This window comes from Lytechinus pictus, chromosome 10, assembly GCF_037042905.1.
Source record: "Lytechinus pictus isolate F3 Inbred chromosome 10, Lp3.0, whole genome shotgun sequence".
Lineage (NCBI taxonomy): Eukaryota > Metazoa > Echinodermata > Echinoidea > Temnopleuroida > Toxopneustidae > Lytechinus > Lytechinus pictus.
Window position 1 is genome coordinate 26,119,118 of NC_087254.1, and position 19,227 is coordinate 26,138,344.

At 36.8% G+C, this 19,227-nt stretch overlaps 1 protein-coding gene across 2 annotated transcripts; it reads right to left on the reverse strand.

Moving 5' to 3' along the window:
* Window positions 1-737: 737 nt before the first annotated feature.
* LOC129270403 (cholesterol 24-hydroxylase-like) lies at window positions 738-17,015 on the reverse strand. Of its 2 annotated transcripts, XM_064105676.1 has the most exons (14): window positions 16,965-17,015; window positions 16,658-16,822; window positions 15,241-15,315; window positions 14,445-14,526; window positions 13,594-13,754; window positions 12,474-12,612; window positions 9,358-9,471; window positions 8,034-8,268; window positions 7,409-7,481; window positions 6,594-6,678; window positions 5,260-5,370; window positions 3,760-3,848; window positions 2,529-2,595; window positions 738-1,325 (listed from the first exon to the last, which is right to left on the reverse strand). In XM_064105676.1, exons 1-14 carry the CDS (start codon window positions 17,012-17,014, stop codon window positions 1,182-1,184), a joined length of 1,590 nt encoding a protein of 529 aa, XP_063961746.1. In that variant the 5' UTR covers window position 17,015; the 3' UTR covers window positions 738-1,181. The 2 variants fall into 2 exon arrangements, with proteins under 2 accessions (XP_063961746.1, XP_063961747.1); XM_064105677.1 differs by lacking the exons at window positions 9,358-9,471; window positions 16,965-17,015 and having other exon boundaries at window positions 16,658-16,886.
* Window positions 17,016-19,227: the final 2,212 nt, after the last annotated feature.

Genomic DNA, 19,227 nt, shown 5'->3' on the forward strand with positions numbered 1-19,227 from the left:
AAATAAATGTAATACATCAATATGATATTGAACTACAGTAGTCCTAATGTAATTTCATGTCTATACCATTTAATTCAATTTGTATTCTTTTTTATGAAAGATAAAATGATAAAAATGACTATTCGTGTAGTGCTACTACCGATAAATCGAGGAATAACAAAGGTACAATTTTTAAAATTTAAATGTAAATATGTAAATTTACTCATTTTGGGTTACGAGGTAGCATGTTCACATGCAACATCCTTCTTTGAAATATATACGATTTGTTGTTTTATTGATAATTTGTTTAATACCAATTATCCTACAAATCTTATGACACCTATCATTGGTAATTAATTCTCTAACAAGCGGGCAGGACCCTAGGGACGATTTTCTTTTACAGGGGGTGCTGATGTAAATATGACAAGCGGAAAAAATGACAATGATAAAATAAAAAAGGGGGTTTCACTACAAAATGTAGGTCACCTTGGTCCCGACAAATTTGACAAGCAAATGTAGGTCATTTTGGTCCGAAGAAATTTAACAAGCAAAAAAAAAAAGGGGGGGGGGTTCAATATTTGTTTATATTTTTGGATTTTGCCAATTTTGCGAAGGCTTGGTTGATCTACCGACATCGGCTTCATAATCATTATGTGTTTATTTTCCCCAAAATGCATTCCAAAGACATCAAACAAAGCACTTAAAATGTTAGCACATATAAGAGACCACACACAAAAAAGAGGAAGTTGAAAGCGACATTTGTTTCAAGCAAAATGCAACCGATATTTATTCAAATTAGCACTACGTCTGAAAATACAAAAATAGAAAATTACCGGTACATGTTTTATCGTGACTACTTTTAAGTTGTAGTTAATCTAAATCCAAGAAACAGACATTTTCTTCACATATCTGCAGGGGGCTATAATGTTTGAATACTTTCAAGAAGCAAGCAGTACATTTTTTTTGGTTTAATTTAAATCTCTCCCATCGTATATTAAAATCAATTCGATGAAAATAAAACGTAATAACAATTATTAAGTATATAGGAAAAAACAAGGCAATTTGTCTGCATAACATCGCATTTCAGTCTTTTCATGAGGTACTAAGTTGTATCAATGCACAATTTAAGTTTCCTCGAGAACCACGGGGTATCTGACGTCAGAGCTATCTCTTTGTGATGCCATCGCTTTCTCATTATGACGTCACAGCTTTCTCTTTGTGATGTAATTTCTGCAGCCATCTTTTGGTTTGAGAGTGATGTTTTCTGTAAACTTGAAGTTTTGGTTTGGTACAAGCTGGAATTCTAACTGCTTGATCAACTTACACATGATCACCTTGGCTTCCATCTAAATAATCGAATTCAAAAGGGAAAATTAGATAAAACAAAACTGCAATGTGTACCTTGAATTTGATTAAAATAATGCCTACGAACTGAAATAGAAAATTCATTATTGCAGGCCTGCTTAGACATCACATGATTTGTATTGACTCATTTCCCTTCTCGTTTCTTCATTTCTTTGTTGTAAGTTTATAAGGAAAAACGATCTATTGCCACCCTCGAATGTATTTACCAGCTGACATCTTCTTATGAAGGGGTTTTATTTAGTTGGCTAATAAAGAACTCTTTAGATTTCGACTAGAATACTGATAGCTTACGTAAAGGGTAAATTGATAACTATGATACTTTAAAGGTCAAGTTTACCCCAGAAAATTGTTAATTTGAATCGATAGAGAAAAATCAAACAAGCATAACACTGAAAATTTCATCAAAATCAGATGTACACAATAAGAAAGTTATGACAATTTGAAGTTTTGCTTATTTTCACAAAACACAGTTATGTGCACTACTCGGTGATATGCAAATGAGAGAGTCGATGATGTCCCTCACTCACTATTTCTTTTGTTTTTTATTGTTTTAATTATACAATATTTAATTTTTTACAAATTTGACAATAAGGAACAACTTGATTTATACATAAACTGTTAAATAATGGTAATTTAAAAGGTTCAGGGAAGAATTAAATTTTGTTTCACATGACAATGAGGAGAAAATTAGAAGTTTTCATATTTCATATAATAAATAGTGAGTGCATGACATGATCGGTCTGCTCATTTGCATACCGACCAGGATGTGCGTATAACTGTTTTGTACAAATAAAGTGAAACTTTCAAATGTCATTGTTTTCTTATTTTACATCCGATTTTGATAAAATTTTCAGTGTTATGCCTGTTGGATTTTTTTCCTTTTATTCAAATAATTTTTTTGTTGGGGTGGACTTGTCCTTAAAAAAAGAGTGTGATATTCGCAGTGATCAGTGGATTTGGAATAATGCAGCTCATCGTTGACTTGCAGTTATTTTTCACATAAGAAATTGGATGAAGTCGTTACCAGGCTCTCTCTTTCCTTTCTTTTTTTCTTGTTCTTCATCCTTTGAAAAAAAAATCCTCCGGGGTGGTAACGGCAATGTCTAGCCCCCTCTACTGACAAGCATGGTACATGTACATGTATGTGTTCAGAATATGGATCAGTAGATTATTGATTCACTTACCATAGCAAATGTCTGACCAATGCATGACCGACTGCCCATTGAAAATGGTACGTAGGCAAATAATGGGCTGCAATATATAAAAAGAAAATAAATTTGAAAAGTATAAAAATTGGATTCGTATTGGGTATTCATCGAAGAAACAGTATTCAAACTATTTCAGCTCCCAATATGACCCATTTGTTCGAATCGTAGTTGCCACGTGGAATCATCACAGACAGAATTTGTCAGATGACATATCTAACTTTATCATTTGTTATCATTACAGGAAAGAAATGAGAGCACATTTCAAGTACAGGAAAAAGAAGGGAATATTTTTTTATTATTTGTTATTTATTTATTTTTATTTCTTTATTCATATATTATTATTATAATTTTTTTTTTTTTTTTTTTTTTTTTTTTGGGGGGGGGAGCATTTTTTATGTGTGTGGGTGGGTGGGGGGATGAAGCAATAGATAAGTTCACCGATTGGATTTACGCCGGTGGGGGGGGGGTACATGTATATAGGAACCTGTAGTTAAGGGCTTGTCGTGTGAGTGACTGGCAGACGCCAATCCAAGCATTTTAACCAAACTTTGACCGGACTTTAATAGTATTACTGCAAGATCATTATGAAAAAGAAGGATTAAGTGGTACTTGTAAAAGGCATCAAAAATCCTATTAAAGGCTAAGATTTTACAATCCACTAAACCTACTGACTGTCTACACTAGGCTTACTAGAGCATGCGGTGTCCCCGAGATGGACATGTACCTTTTTTGATGGCAGTGCGAATCTTATAAATGTATAGCCAACACCAAACACCAACATTACACCGGTAGATTAAGCCGTAAAAACACATGTCTTAAAAGTTCTCAATTTTTATATACATGGTACAAAACACATACAATAAATTAAAATCATTCACAAGGGAAAATAAAAATCCATTATGATTGTCCAGAGAATGTTGACCACCAGAACGCAAATATGAAAATATCTAACTTCTAAAGGTATTATTTGGACATAACTATAAAACGGGAAAAATGTAGCAATGAAAGGACATCACGTGAGAATGTTAACATTTTGTTGAGGTGAAATAAGATAGATCAAATACCTTCAGACACCTGTCATGAAATATTTATAACTATGATCCAAAAGAATGTAAGTAGTAATTTATAAGTCCTGATGACAATAATTTATTTATTTATTTATTTATATATTTATTTATTCATTTATTGGTTTTCTTTATAATCTTACCTGTCTTCATCTCTTGTGAATCTCTCTGGATCGAATGTAGCTGGATTTTTGAAATACTTTTCGTTTCTACCTATTCCATAAATTTGCAACTGAATGAAAAGATATAATTTTATAATATTTTATATGAAATGAAGATCTAAATATTGTCTTGCAGCTATAGTTTGCTTTATCTAACACATTGAGTAATATCAACATACGGAAACCTATAACAGAAAAACGCGTCGCAAATTTTCTTGCTGCCTTGTGTCTATAAGCGCCATGAGAATCTGATTGGCGGATACATGTATATATAAATAGCACTTTCTGTTCTGAGTTTACAAAAGTACAGTATACACCTGTATTACATTGCATCACAATCTTCAGTGCCTCTTTTACAAGGGAATATGCTGGTTTGAGCATGGGAAGGCCGAACTAAAGCTTGGAAAATCAGCTGTTTGAAAGCAGAAGGGGTATAAATTTGGTTTTGCTTGCAAGTGTCGGAACTCCTCTGCCTCAGCTGAAGGGCGAACGTGCACCCAGTGCAGCATACGCCCATATTTTAGAATATGCATCAATTGTGTTGCTAAACAGCTTTCATCGTGAAGCATATTTTCTTCATTTTATTTCCACATTAAAAACATTTAGATTATAATAACATACAGTATACAGTATAGGTTTGAACACAAAACATCGTGAATAAAATGCATAAAAAACAATACATAATTATATAAGCAAAGTTGATCGGGTTTAACTACTACTACTACTACTACCACCACCACCACCACCACCACCACCACCACTACTACTACTAGTAGTATAGCGCCTTTTCTTGGAAAGGTACAAACTGCATTACATATAAATCATTTCAATGAAACAATGAAACAAAACATAAACGTATAATGCGAATGAAAAAATAATAACATTGAAAGACCAATGCTTTTTTACAAAAGTTATAACGTTTTTAACAAAACTTTAAATATTATTAGTACTTTTAGCATAATTATTATTAATGTGAGTAATAACATTATTTATTTCCCTAATATAAAGTGCAGAAATTTGAAGAGATTTTGTGAAAAGCATACTAACAAAGTGGGCCTACATGTATAATTTTTTCAATAGAAAATTTGTGATTTGTTATATTTTTGCTCTTTTTTTATTTTTGAAATTGATGTTATATGATATAATTTTCGTGAACTTGAGAAAACATGCCAAACCTGCAAGAAATCAATTGAGTGACGTAGGAAATATTCAATTTCTTTGTTAACAACTTTTACACATTTTTTAAGGATGTTGTTATAATAGCAATTGAAATGACCCCCCCCCAAAAAAAAAAAAAACTGTATAATTCTGTTCACTTCACTTTTGACACAATTGCTTATTTATACACATTTGTTAATGTTGTGTTTGTTTGATTGTGTATAATAACAATGGTGATGATGATAATAATTTGAGATTTATATCGTGCACATATCTGTCAATAATGTGTAATCGGCAGATATATTAATATACTTATATACTTACCAGGACTATTGTGTCTTTAGGAACCTTATATCCACAGAGATCCATTTCATTGGGTAAGATTCTGTTAAGCATACTTCCAGGAGGAGTTATTCGTAGGGACTCCTTCAAAACCTGTAAATAAGGTGGTTGAATAAATGGAAAATTACCTAGATTCCAAATGCATTTCCTTGTAAGTATCACTCAGACTTTTATTTCAGTTTTTTTCTATTTCATTTCCCCCCCTTTTTTGTTTGTTTTGAATACCAAGCGAAACACAATTTTATTACATTTTTGTATTTCCTATTCTTCTCGATTCATGGCTCTATTAATTTTTGACGACTTTTTGCAACAGGATAAGAATTATTATTTTTTAATTGGTGAACTGGTTAACAACTGGCACTTCATTAAAAATGTGGTGTAAGTTAAGCCTGGTTTAATTAGACCATTGCTATTAGAGTACATCAAATAATCTACCGTGGATTAACATGATTACACTTATAGTTCTATGAGAGGTGTAAGTCCCAATGGTCGTTTTTTTTTTATCTTCCCCTGAATAATGCACGCGTGTGCTTTTCTTCAGCGCCTCACACAGTGATCTAAAGGCGACCGCACACCTTACGATTGGTCCGCAACCCGATTTTGGAATAAAACGTAGTAGAATTTGATGCTAACATTGAGACATGGAATATCTTACTGTGTAATGTTCTCAATCATCATACGAATACCTATATTCAAATATGTGAATATGCTATCATCCTTCTTTAAAATAAAAGCGAATTTAATATCTAGAAATGACGTCATATAGCAGTCGTACGATTGGCTACGATTTGAAACTAATTTGGCCTTTAATCCAAAATAAAGGCTTGCAACCTTTCAAAATGGTTATAAGAGTAATCTTTCAATCAATTTTAACCTCAAATAAAATGATATGTTCCATTCACATTTTTCAGAAAATGAGCAAAATGCGATTTGTTCCAAAATCGGATCGCGAACAGTCGTAAGGTGTGCGGTGGCCTTTAGATGAACGATCCTCTCCGTGATTTCGCACGTGTATACTGTTATGTGCACTCTAATTTTTTTTTCTGCGCCTCGGAAAAGTTTACTAGATAGATGGCGCGTAATAAATAATGTGTTTATTATTACTATTTTTCTGGCCTATAAAAATTATATAATCTACTTCATCTTTTATTTAGTTATTATCCCTCATGATTTTAGATGAGCTAAAACCTCCTGTCTTGCTACCAAAATTAAAAAACAAGAAACTTATTTCTTTCAAAATATATATTTTTTTCATTTCATTCCCAAACTTAACCTAAGCTTTATTTAAGAGTCATAAAAATATAAAGAATTCTTACCAGTGTTAGATACTGCATCTGGGTTATATCTGAGTACTCAACGTAGTCCTTTCCTTTTAATATCGTATCCACTTCATCACGGAGTCTGGGTTATGAAACATAGATCAAAATAATTTGTAAATAAATTAAAGTATGTAATGTGTTACTTTTGTTCTATTTTGTGAATAGAAATTAATCAATCTATCTCGACTCTTCTTGGTAGCACGATAATTCCGTATGAAAAAAAAATTAATCCCATTGCTTTATAGTTAAAGTAAGAACAATTATACGGATTGCCCACAATATCTTAACACGTGGAAGAATGAAGGTGAATACATAAAGGAATTATGCTACATGATATTTCAGGCAATAGATTTAAATTTTAGTCTCATATAACTGTAAATGTTTGCCTATACCTGGAACTGCCCAGCTACAAAATACGCAGTGATGAACAGTTTACACGGTTTACTATAGGCATACTAGGGGTTGTGTGCAGATTTTATTGAAAGTATAATTCTTGTAATTATCATCCTTATTATTATTATCATTATTATCATCATTATCAGAAACATTACTAGTATTGCTGTTGTTATGATGGAACGTAACTATATCAGTTATTAGCTATAGAAAGAAAATATAGCCGATAGCTAGGCAAATAGCTTTTGGTCATACATGTATCTATTAAGTTTGGTAGTTTTATGATTATATTTCGCCAACAGCAGGTTAAAATTTCCCCTGGATCAGAAAAAAATCACACTTAAATTCTGATAATATTAATCATGCAATGTTGTTATCATCGCTGATTAACAAAGGGGGAAAGGGTGCATTTTACTAACTTTTTCATAATTTCAGGGTTTCTTCCAAGATGGAGAAAGGTGAAAGAAAGCAGATTGGATGTCGTTTCTTCTCCTACAAAAGATAGAAATGATAATGATGAGAAAATATGTTGCCTTTGCAAACATTCTGATACAAGATTCTGTCACAACGAATTTTCAGTTTACATAAAGTTGAAACTTTTGATCTCAACCCAAAGAAAAATTCGAAAAAAATACCTCGAATTTTTCGGCTGCTAATTGCAGCCTTCCTCCGGCCTTCCTCAGCAATTACCGAAGTGACCCGATTAGATCGATAATCGGGTCGTAGACACTCGGAAGCTTGTATCGTTTCAACTTTATGCTATTTTCAACCAACATAGATAAACTTTCTTGATCGAATTTTCAGCTATTAATTAGCATCACCATCGTTTTAACAAATGAGTTTTTTTTCTGAATGAGGTAGTGGTTCGCTGACTCGAGAGCCGATTCAATGAAATAGAGAAAATGAACATCATCAATGACAAAGATGTACTGACCTCTGAAAAACAAGTAACAATAAGTTTTATGTATGTCAACGGAGGATATAAAATCTTCTGCCATTTTCCATAAAAATCTACTGATATTCATTCAACAGGGCAATTCTTACCAGCTGCGAAGAAAGTCAAGAACTGATCAATCATATCTTCAATGTCGAAGTTTTCAATTCCCTCAAGATTGTTCGACTCCTGCAGAATGTAGGTTAGAATGTTCTGTGGAACTTCTTCACCTTGGTTAAGAGCGTCCATACGGGCCTGAATGCATCTCCGAGCCATTTTTCGCAAGTCTTTCATCGCTCCTCTGACTTCTCTTCTGTATTTGATGTCTTTTGGTAAAATACTGTACTGTATACAATAACATCATATTGATTTGCTTTGTATCGGTACTAATTGATTTAAGTAGCATAAAACAATATTTTGTTCCACATTTCACCAAGTTTGTTCGCATTGTTGTAAGCCTTTTCAGAAGAGAATCCACAATCGAGCAAATTAACATTCATCTGACGGGTCGTTGATGATTCGACAAAACATATGACAAGGCGCTCTACGCACATTTCAATTTACGAGAGTTGTGTGTAGCTATCGAAGTAAAATTGAAATAACATCCAATGAAACTTAGTCAAGGGGTGGCAATTTTAAAGTTAAACCTCTCAATTCTTGATCTCCTGAAAAAAAACATGTTAATTATTTTTTTAATCGAAAGCTTTCATTTATTCACTATTACCCCTACCCAACCTTCTCCTGAAGTTGGTAATTATATCCCACTTTGTGAATTCATTATAATAGTAAGTTCTTGGTTCCGATTTGTCAGTGTTTGTCAACCAGATAGGCCTCGAATCAATAAACCAAATTAGGGCTTAACATACAGCTTGGCAAGCTAATTGTTTCAATCATCAGAGTGACATGACTATTTTCGGAAGCAAGTGGACTCAATTTTGCCTGAAAGGACACGGGTCTTTTAAGGTCTCATTCCTTGTGAGTTTTATATGTCAACCTTGATTTGGTCTGGACAGTAAAGGTCATGAGCTCGGAGGTCTGAAATCTTGAAGCGTCCTTGGCCTTGGTATTATCCTTGACCTCTGACAGAATCGTCTCGGTTTTGGCCTCGCCTCGGCTCGGCATTGCAACAATTAATGACTGACGCTAATCAAGTAAGACAGAATATTGCTAAGCTATAGACCGACCAGGCCACAAATTGCACATGATCGAATAAAAAAAAAAACCTAAAAAGCTATCGGTATGAATAACCAACGCGTAGATGAATTATCTGTCCGACCGACAAAAATGGTCGAAATCAGTAATTTTCCTTGTTAGAATCTACAAGAATTCTGGTAGATATTGAGTATGGTTATGACCACATTTGTTACTTTGACTTATCCTTTTTAAGAGTGTAATCCCCCCGCCCGAAAAGAAAAAAAAACGAGATGTACAAACCTTCAGGAGTGGGGCATTGTAAACTGATTGCATGCCATGCAGAATCTTTGGAAACAGCTGGCAAAGAGGAGAATCCGGGTTCCCAATGATGTCATCGTCCATTCCAAATCCAACCTATAAACATAATGCACGAGGTACCTTAAGCCCCTTTCACAATTGACGTACGACCATTTGCGACCTTTTGGTCGTGCGTCAGGCTGCAACAGGCATCAATCGCTAGTCATCTCATAATATCGCACAGAGGCTTTCACAGTTGCAACAGCTGTCGTACAACAAAAACAACCAGTAAACCCCGTTGCACGAGTAAGTCGCATATGCTCTTATTGTGCTCGTGCGATCACATGCGAGTGTTGCACGAGGGATTGCGAGTGGAACGGTCGCATACATGCGAATGAAACGGTAGTGCAATGTTGTAAGCCGTTGCGATCGGTCTTGCAACAGTCTTATGGCCCATATTATTATCGCAACCAGTCGCAGGACAGGTCTCTGTACATGTAGGTCGCTTTCACATGTGTAAGTGTTGTACGACCTCCAGTCAAGTAAATGCGACTACTTAGTTGTGCCACCTCTCGCACCAAGTCGTACAACGTTGAACAACACTCGCACGATGATCGCCCGACCGATGGTACGACCCCGGGTACGGCCTGATGCGAGTGAATCGATCGTATTTGATCGCGTTCGGATTTTGAACATGTTCAAAGTTCAGATGTGACCAGTCACGACCACCTCGAGTTCGTGCGACCGTCTACAACGACTGCCAGTGCTCGCAAGACACCAAGAGATCGATCGTGCAACAACAAGAAAAAACTGTTGCAGGCGGTCGTAAACTGGTCGGACATCAATTGTGAAAGGGGCTGAACGGTCGCATGCAAGCGAATGCAACGGTAGTGGAATGTTGTAAGCCGTAATTTCGATCGATCTTGCAACAGTCTTATATTATCGCACCCAGTCACAAGACTGGTCTCTGTAGGTATCCAGCACATGTGCAAGTGTTGTACGACCTCCAGTCGACTAAATGCTACTATACTTAGTTGTGCCACCTCTCGCACCAAGTCGTACAACGTTGAACAACTCTAACACGATGGTCGCCCGACCGATGGTACGACCTGTTGCGAGTGAATCAATCGTATTTGATCGCGTTTGGATTTTGAACATGTTCAAAGTTCAGATGCGACCAGTTACGATCACCTCCGACCACCTCGAGTTTGTGCGATCGTCTACAACGACTGCGAGTGCTCGCAAGACACCAAGGGATCGATCGTGCAACAACAAGAAAAAATTGTTGCAGGTGGTCGTAAACAGGTCGTACGTCAATTGTGAAAGGGGCTTTAAGCAACACTATACAGGACAACGGATAGAAACATGAATTCTCAATAACATCCGATATAAATATCTAGAGGTCATGATTATCGTAACAATAGATATGATATTGATAAAATATGGTCAAATCGATTAAAAAAATGATCGCACGCAGTCTAAACGATAAATGCGTTAAATGAATAAAGCTGATGGGTAATGAAGTCGTCTAATAAGTGTTTGGCTCATGGTCGGATTAAGCCCCTTTCACAATTGACGTACGACAACTTGCGACCTTTTGGTCGTGCGACAGGCTGCAACAGGCATCAATCGCCAGTCATCTCATAATATCGCACAGAGGCTTTCACAGTTGCAACAGCTGTCGTACAACAAAAACAACCAGTAAAACCCGTTGCACGAGTAAGTCGCTTATGATCCTATTGTGCTCGTGTGATCACATGCGAGTGTTGCACGAGGGATTGCGAGGGGAACGGTCGCACACAACGGAAGTGCAATGTTGTAAGCCGTTGCAATCGGTCTTGCAATAGTCTTATGGCCCATCATATTATCGCACCCAGTCGCAAGACAGGTCTCTGTACATGTAGGTCGCTAGCACATGTGCAAGTGTTGTACGACCTCCAGTCGAGTAAATGCGACTACTTAGTTGTGCCACCTCTCGCACCAAGTCGTGCAACGTTGAACAACACTCCCACGATGATCGCCCGACCGATGGTACGACCCCGGATACGAGCTGATGCGAGTGAATCGGTCGTATTTGATCGCGTTCAGATTTTGAACATGTTCAAAGTTCAGATGTGACCAGTCACGACCACCTCGAGTTCGTGCGACCGTCTACAACGACTGCGAGTGCTCGCAAGTCACCAAGAGATCGATCGTACAACAGCAGGAAAAAACTGTTGCAGGCGGTCGTAAACTGGTCGGATGTCAATTGTGAAAGGGGCTGTACGGTCGCATACATGCGAATGCAACGGTAGTGGAATGTTGTAAGCCGTAATTTCGATCGGTCTTGCAACAGTCTTATATTATCGCAACCAGTCGCAAGACTGGTCTCTGTAGGTATCTAGCGCATGTGCAAGTGTTGTACGACCTCCAGTCGACTAAATGCGACTATACGTAGTTGTGTCACCTCTCGCACCAAGTAGTACAACGTTGAACAACACTCACACGATGATCGCCCGACTGATGGTACGACCTGATGCGAGTAAATCAATCGTATTTGATCGCGTTTGGATTTTGAACATGTTCAAATTCAGATGCGACCAGTCACGACCACCTCAAATTCGTGCGTTCGTCTACAACCACTGCGAGTGCTCGCAAGACACCAAGAGATCGATCATGCAACAACAAGAAAAAAACTGTTGCAGGTGGTCGTAAACAGGTCGTACGTCAATTGTGAAAGGGGCTTTAGTTGAATACTTTAGGTTAGAGAAGCAGTTCAGAGGCTTCACAGATATTTAGAATACGACCTGGGCCTGGCTATAATGTGTTGAGATTGTGTGCTCATATCGTTCATATTTACGTGACCTGGAAATTCGGTCTAGATACGGAGATCGCACAGAAATTATGTAAAATTCGTGGAATATCTACAAGTAAATGGTCCTGATGGGGGCAGTTTCTTAAAGCTGTTCGCTAAATGACTTTAACAACGACTGGTGATTCTGAAACACCTATCAGCATTCAAAGGCTACATATACGGTGATTGTAAGATAGAGGGGCTACTAGATCCCCTTCCTCTATGACTTTGGGAACTCAAATTTGTACAAAGTTTGAACGATCAACTATTCAAAGAGAAATTTTACCCTTGCAATAATTTCCATTGTGACTCTTGCAAATTCCTCGGACATGGCGACTTCTGTTCTACCGTCACTTGACGGGATCAAATGGTTGACCAGTTTATCCCCACAGATATTGAATTCGTTCATCAAACCCATTAGATATCTGTATAAAAAGGAAAATCATGATTTTATTATTGAGTAAATGTAGCAGTGCAAAATAAAGAAATGAAGAAGAGGGATATGTGCACGAACCACAAATAGGATTGGTGCGTACATCCATTCTGAGGAGTGGGGGGGGGGATGATTGACTTTTTTGACGATTTTTTTTTTTTCTGTCGATCTCACACTTAGGTATAAGCACACACTCCCACTGACCCCCACATACCCCTTACACACATTTTAATATCTATTTTGCGAGCGAGCGAAGCGAGTGAGCCAAAAATAACAATTTTTCTAATTTTTAATCGCATTTTCTAACAGAAATTCTAAGATACGAGCGAGCAAAGCGAGCAAGCCAAAAATAACCACTTTTTTTGTTTTCAATCGCATTTTCAAATAGAAATTCTAAAATATGATGGTTGTTTATGACAGATATTAAAAGATTACGCAGCGGAACAGCAAGGCTCGGTATTCGCAATGGTAATGAATACTTTCGTATTTTTGACTAACATGTGGTTTGTCTAAATTCGCATTATGTGTAATTTGGAGTGGGACGTTCCCAAGTTCATCGCTGCCATTGCATAATGCAATGGCAGCGATTTTGGGGGTCACCCGGCCTTGATAATCGGATTTCCTACAGCAGCCTATGGAAAGGGTAGTCCCCCCGCCAATGACAAATAGAAACATACATTATTTGTAAGTCACAAACGACTTTAAGCTCTACTGGTAATCAGTACCTGTGCTTAATGAAATACCCCCCAAAACCTGCCTTATGATTCAAGAAATTGCAATTAGTTTATCATTAGCCTTGTCAAATTTAACGATAATCTTGCTTTCAGACACTTGATATCGCCAAAAATTTGAAAGGAAATTCTTCAGCAGATGGAAAGCAAAATGATTGAAAATCTGATTTTACACCCAGAAACATGTTGCGTTAATCAGTGCTGAACTTATGAAAGATCTCAATTTTTAACAGAAATCTTACCTCCGATGGAATGCATGGTTAAAGATAGCACGTTTTTTCATCCAGGCCTCGTGGTTCGTCTCACAAAGAAGACCATTTCCAAATGCCCTGGCTCCGTACAAAAACCTAAAGGCACGGTACGTGTCTGGTGCCTTTAAATACTTACTCTTTGTAAGAAGTTCCTAAAAGAATGAAAAAACCACCATAAGTGAACAAATAAAATAGTATTTGTTACTAGTAGTTTATTTGTATTATCACTGATGATTAAGCAGTGGCGGATCCCCATATAGATATAAAAACAAATAGGCCTACTTGTATTAAAGTTTAACAATGAATGTGTTTATAAACAAGATGATGATAAAGATAATGATTGCTATGGGAGCAGACTATATATTGTAGACATGCTACTGAATAAATATGAGGAAATCTAATAAAACAAACTAGGCTTGTATTTTTTTCACAAATTTCAGAATCTCTTTAAGTGTAATAAGGGCACTTTAAAACTTATAGGTTATTAGTAAAAATAATCCCACTTTCCCATTAAGAAAATGATGATGTCAAACTCGCAAACGAAGCCCACTCTCAATCCGACCCAAATCGAAGCCAAAAGTCATGAACATCCATTTTTATGTTGAAAATTGTGTACCCCCAAAAAAATACCTAACTACACTTTCGTCGTAAAATCGACAAACTAATCCAGCCTAACACGAATACCCAAAATGTTGTTAGAAATATCCAAATATTTGAACAAATTATTTTGTATTTTTACAAAGTTTTATAGAATAATTGGGCAAGGTTTATACGCCCCTGGGCATTTTTTAAAAAGGGAACACTGACAGGACTGATGACATATCAAAATAATATTAAGTTACCTTGAACACTGTTGAGTCTTCACAAATAATGACAGTCCTGGCATAGGTATGAAAACAGTACACCGGACCGAGTTTCTTGCTCCTACATATCGTCATCATGGTTCAGATATTAATGTTGACAAAAATATGAATAATTACAAAATAATGATATCACAAGAAACTATAATAGGAGTAGATAAGAGTAAACCCACTCGCGTTTGCTACGATTCAGTCGATTGTGCATAAATGAAAACAATTTCATAGTACTTTGTCTGACTTATATCAGGCCTCAGAATTTTTTAAAAAGAAAAGTTTATTTTGCTTTAGCAATGCTAGAAACGTTCGTTTGCTATCTTTCTATGAAGTTTGTGCATGGGGGGGGGGGGGGGCGGCGTCTGGATATTTTGATTTTTACAGGGGAGGCTGCCCTAGGTGTGACCTTATAAACTATTTCTTTCTCAATTGAATAGCAGAGCCTCGGGGTAATGTAGGGTACACGACCCGAATCTCTCTTTTTGATACTATCATTTCTGATATTTGTCTTCTTTCCCCTTTCGGTCTTGACCAACCATAGAGCGGGGGGGGGGGGGGGGTGGGGGGGGGGCGTAGCCAACTTGCCCGTCATCCTGCTTATCATCAGACCAAATTCTTTCATGATTCGTTGGAAACGTTCATTGTACACTGTATAGACTCCGTTTTCTTACGACATGAGAAAGTTTGGATTTAGTAGAATTTGAACGATGATCAATACCACAATCACACTTAATTAATACCGAAGTGATCCTACAGATCCCGCAATGAAAACTTGAAAGCTTACCAGTGAGATAAGACTGTAGACCATGTCTCATCATCACCAACATCCTTCAATAGCTGAAGATTACCACTGAAGAAACTGTAATAATGATAATAATAATAATATTATATATATAAAATGAAAGATCATTAGCAGGTTCGTCGAAACATCTAAGACTAGGCTAAAAACTTATCTCCATAACCCCATTTCACAACGATTTCTGTGTTCCTTTGTAATTATAATTGCTCCCTTCATGAATATGGCACATATAAATTGCATTTTATTATTATTATTATTTTCTACCGTATGATTATCTAAAATAGTAAATTATGTTGCTCAAAACCACTGACTTAAAGTTTAATAACAGGAACATAACCTTTGCATTTAACTCATCTAACTGACATTTCAATTAATACAGAATGATTGAAAACTAGTATATACGATCATGCTGAATTATTCCCGTGAAATCATTCCCATGACAGAGAATGATGTTAGCATTCAATTGCAAAATAAAAAATGACTAACAGGATCTGCACATAATCATACCAATCAAGTAAACGACATTAAAAAAAAGAAAAATCAAAGGTGCAATTGATTGTTAACGACCAACACGCGATTTGTGTACGCATGATCGCTCCGAAATTCGCGTAACCGGGTCCTTGTTTTGCAGTTCATAATCACATAAGAATAGTGATGCCCGCGATTTTTAACAAAAAGATGTTTCAAGAGATTGCTTGAAGTCCAGAAAATGTTTATGAGCTTGTAAAGAAAATAAAAAGAGGAAGTTTCCCCTGGTCCTGGTGACTATTTAACCTTAATGTTCTTGAAATTTGCAAAAAAAATGTGAATGGTTCAGCCCCAAATATTTGGAATGCAAAAATTAGATCGTTCGTCCGAGGCTAGTCTGTATCCATGTTGTGCAATATACTGATATAGAAGAAGTATTAACCGAGAATGTCACAACCCAAGCACGGGCCGGATTGTGGGTTATGATACCAGTAGCGGATCAAGGATTTTCCAAGGGGGGGGGGGGTGTTTTTTAACAGAAAAAAATTAAAAGCCCCCTCCCCAAAAAGGTCTTGACTCCCAATTAATGGTGAATCATGTCAGGAAACAATTGACAAAAAAGAGCCATCACTTGCGTATGCACGACATATTTCCCTAACAAATGTGATATGGATCCCAAAGGAGGAGGGGGATTCGTGTCAGGGAAAAATTGACAAGATAAAAAAGGGCCATCACTTGCGTATACACGATAAATTTCCCTAACAAATGTGATATGGATCCCAAAGGAGGAGGGGGTCGGGGGGGGGGGGCACGGGTGGATGTGCCACAACCGGGATCCGATCATGACCACATTTTCATTACGTGGCATTTGAGTGTGACTGAGGGCAACACCTTGCGGCCCAAGCACATACCGTATACATAGGTCACTACTTACTGAAGAGGTTCTGGGTGAGGAATGTGACTGTATCTCTTCCGGTTATAGGCGATGTACAAGGAAAGTCCAAGGAAAGCAATCCAAAATGCCAAGGCAAAAACAGAGCAAGAAACGAATATTAAATTTGCAGCCATTTTCTCACCAATCGACGATCTTGTGGTATTCCTGTGATGGACGAATCGAAAATGGAAATACAAAACGTTACTACCAGGTTCAAATGTCAGTTTTGAAATGGGAAGTTAACAGTTCTCTTATATTAAGAAATTAAAAAAAATCAGACCAAAAGCTCTCTATGAGCTTACTGTACTTTGTAGGAGACAAGATAATCTCTGGTTTATATTCAGAAAAAAAACCCATCACAAATGCGATTGATGTAAGTGCCGATTGTTCATGACGTCGAGACAGAGATCCTATAATCGGTCTATGATCAAAGAAAATCGTCTTTTCTGAATAACAATGCAGTAATCTTATCAAGTAGTTCACTCAGGGTAAGGGAGATTGAAGAGAGGATTCAAACCATTACAATTATTTTTTCTCCTTTTTTTTTTTTTTGGGGGGGGGGTTCAAATGGGAACTTTGTTTCGCCTCTTCCTTTCCGATTTCTACTCCGATTTTGACTCCCTAGGGTCAATTTCTTCCCTTTCCCTCTTCTGCCTTTGACCGTACACTCTCACAGAATGGCACTCCCCTTCCCTGTTCTGCCGGTGCTAGACTTGATTTTTTTTCTAATCCAACAGCCACATTATTTACCCAAGTGACTTAATATTTTGTACGTTCGGTTTTCCTGTTATTTTTATATTAACAAGTATATATTTGTCAATGTTTGTATTTCTGTTTATCTTATGTGATATTTTTAAGTGTGAAATAAATGAAATAAAATGATATTAAAAACTGTCAAAAAATGGTACTCGTCAACGAAAACAATAACCCATGGATGTAGAAAGGGTCCAAATCTCGGTTCCTCGAGAAATCAAATTACCCCCCCCCCCCCACAATGGGATTTCTAGAAGACCGCAAAAAGGAAGGGAGATCAACAATCAAGCTCCCCTTTCCCTGCTGACGAGGGTCACGTAAGCAGAATAGTAGCAGATCTACGGAAGGAGGAATTTAGTGAGTGATGATTTGAATTTTGTTTTTCTTTTTTGCTAATCTTTTTCTTTCTGGAGACCAAACGCCCTTAAATTTTTTATAATGCTTTTTGTGTCTTTGTTTGTGAAAAATTTGGGATAAAATACACCCCTTCAGAAATTTCCTGGACGCCCCCCTCCCCTCTTGGCCAAAAGCTAGATCCGCTAATGATGACTGAGTTCAAAATAATCCACAAGGATTTTGAATCTCCTCAAGTTAAAGGGATGGTCCGGGTTTGAAAATATTTATATCTTAATACATAGAATAGAATTCACTGAGCAATATGCCGAAAATTTCATCAAAATCGGATAACAAATAATAAAGTTATTGAAGTTTAAAGTTTAGCAATATTTTGTGAAAACAGTCATCATGAATATTCATTAGGTGGGCTGATGATGTCACATCTCCACTTTCCGTTTTCTCATGTTATTACATAAAGCCGATTTACGACCTGCATTAGAAACCCGATCCAATGATCAGTTCATGGGTGAAACGTACTCCAAATCGATCAAAAATATTACGTAATTTCCAGTGACGTACCACAGGCGATTTGGGATCGGTTTCCTTAAGTGTGACTGTAGGCATAATTCAGCTTTATTTGAATGATGAAAAAACCCATATAAGTGCAAGCTTCACACTGACAAGCAACAAACAAAAGGAATGTGACAATGATATTACCTGGTTGAAATAGAGGCGCCATGAATTTACGCATGACTGGGATAATTCGTATTAAGTATGAAGGATCTCTGACGCTTTTTTTTACCTCTTAGGAGGATACAAGTCTTTGATTAACAGCCACCCTGAAGTGACGTATTTAGGCATAAGGACAGCAGAGAATAGAATGTTGGAAATAGAAAAGGGAGGCACCGGCCAGATTATCTTGATAGGACAAGAGCGATACAACTTTTTCTTTTCTAAAAAAGATCATAGCGAATGTAAATTTACAAGGCGATGAACTCTTTTTTTCTGATGGTCTTTCTTCCCCCCCCCCCCGTTTTCTTCATGCCCTCCTATCTCATCATTTTTACTATCATAGAAAAATCACACTTCGTCGTCAGTTTACCACGAGCGAAACCCTAAACAGTATTATGCATTAATAATTGCTGTAACATGGTAAAAAACATGATTCATCATACCATCTTTTTGTTAACAGCAATAAAAAACCCTTTCCAATCAAAGCAATCTGCTTTATATTTGCTTCATCTAACATCTCTATCAAACAGCAGTGCGCCCTCACTGAGACATATCAGTTATTGGGAATGAAGAAAATTTGCTCTGACTTCAGCACGGAGAAATGTTATCAGTGTCCTTACTTGCTTGCCATAATTATTATGCGCACTTCAAGCGTACTGCAAAATATAGATGAATGAAGGTGGGTGGATGTAATATTATTACTAATCACAGGCAACGATTTTGTTTCCTGATCTGCGTGAAATCTTTTG

What these genes read in the sequence shown, in the direction of transcription:
- LOC129270403 (XM_064105676.1), bottom strand. Translation starts at nt 17,014, where the DNA reads ATGGGTTTTTTTTCTGAATATAAACCAGAGATTATCTTGTCTCCTACA. An exon ending in AAGACTCAACAGTGTTCAAG is followed by an intron (nt 13,755 to 14,444) that starts GTAACTTAATAT and finishes TCATTCTTTTAG; the next exon opens with GAACTTCTTACAAAGAGTAA. An exon ending in CAATGGAAATTATTGCAAGG is followed by an intron (nt 9,472 to 12,473) that starts GTAAAATTTCTC and finishes TTATGTTTATAG; the next exon opens with GTTGGATTTGGAATGGACGA.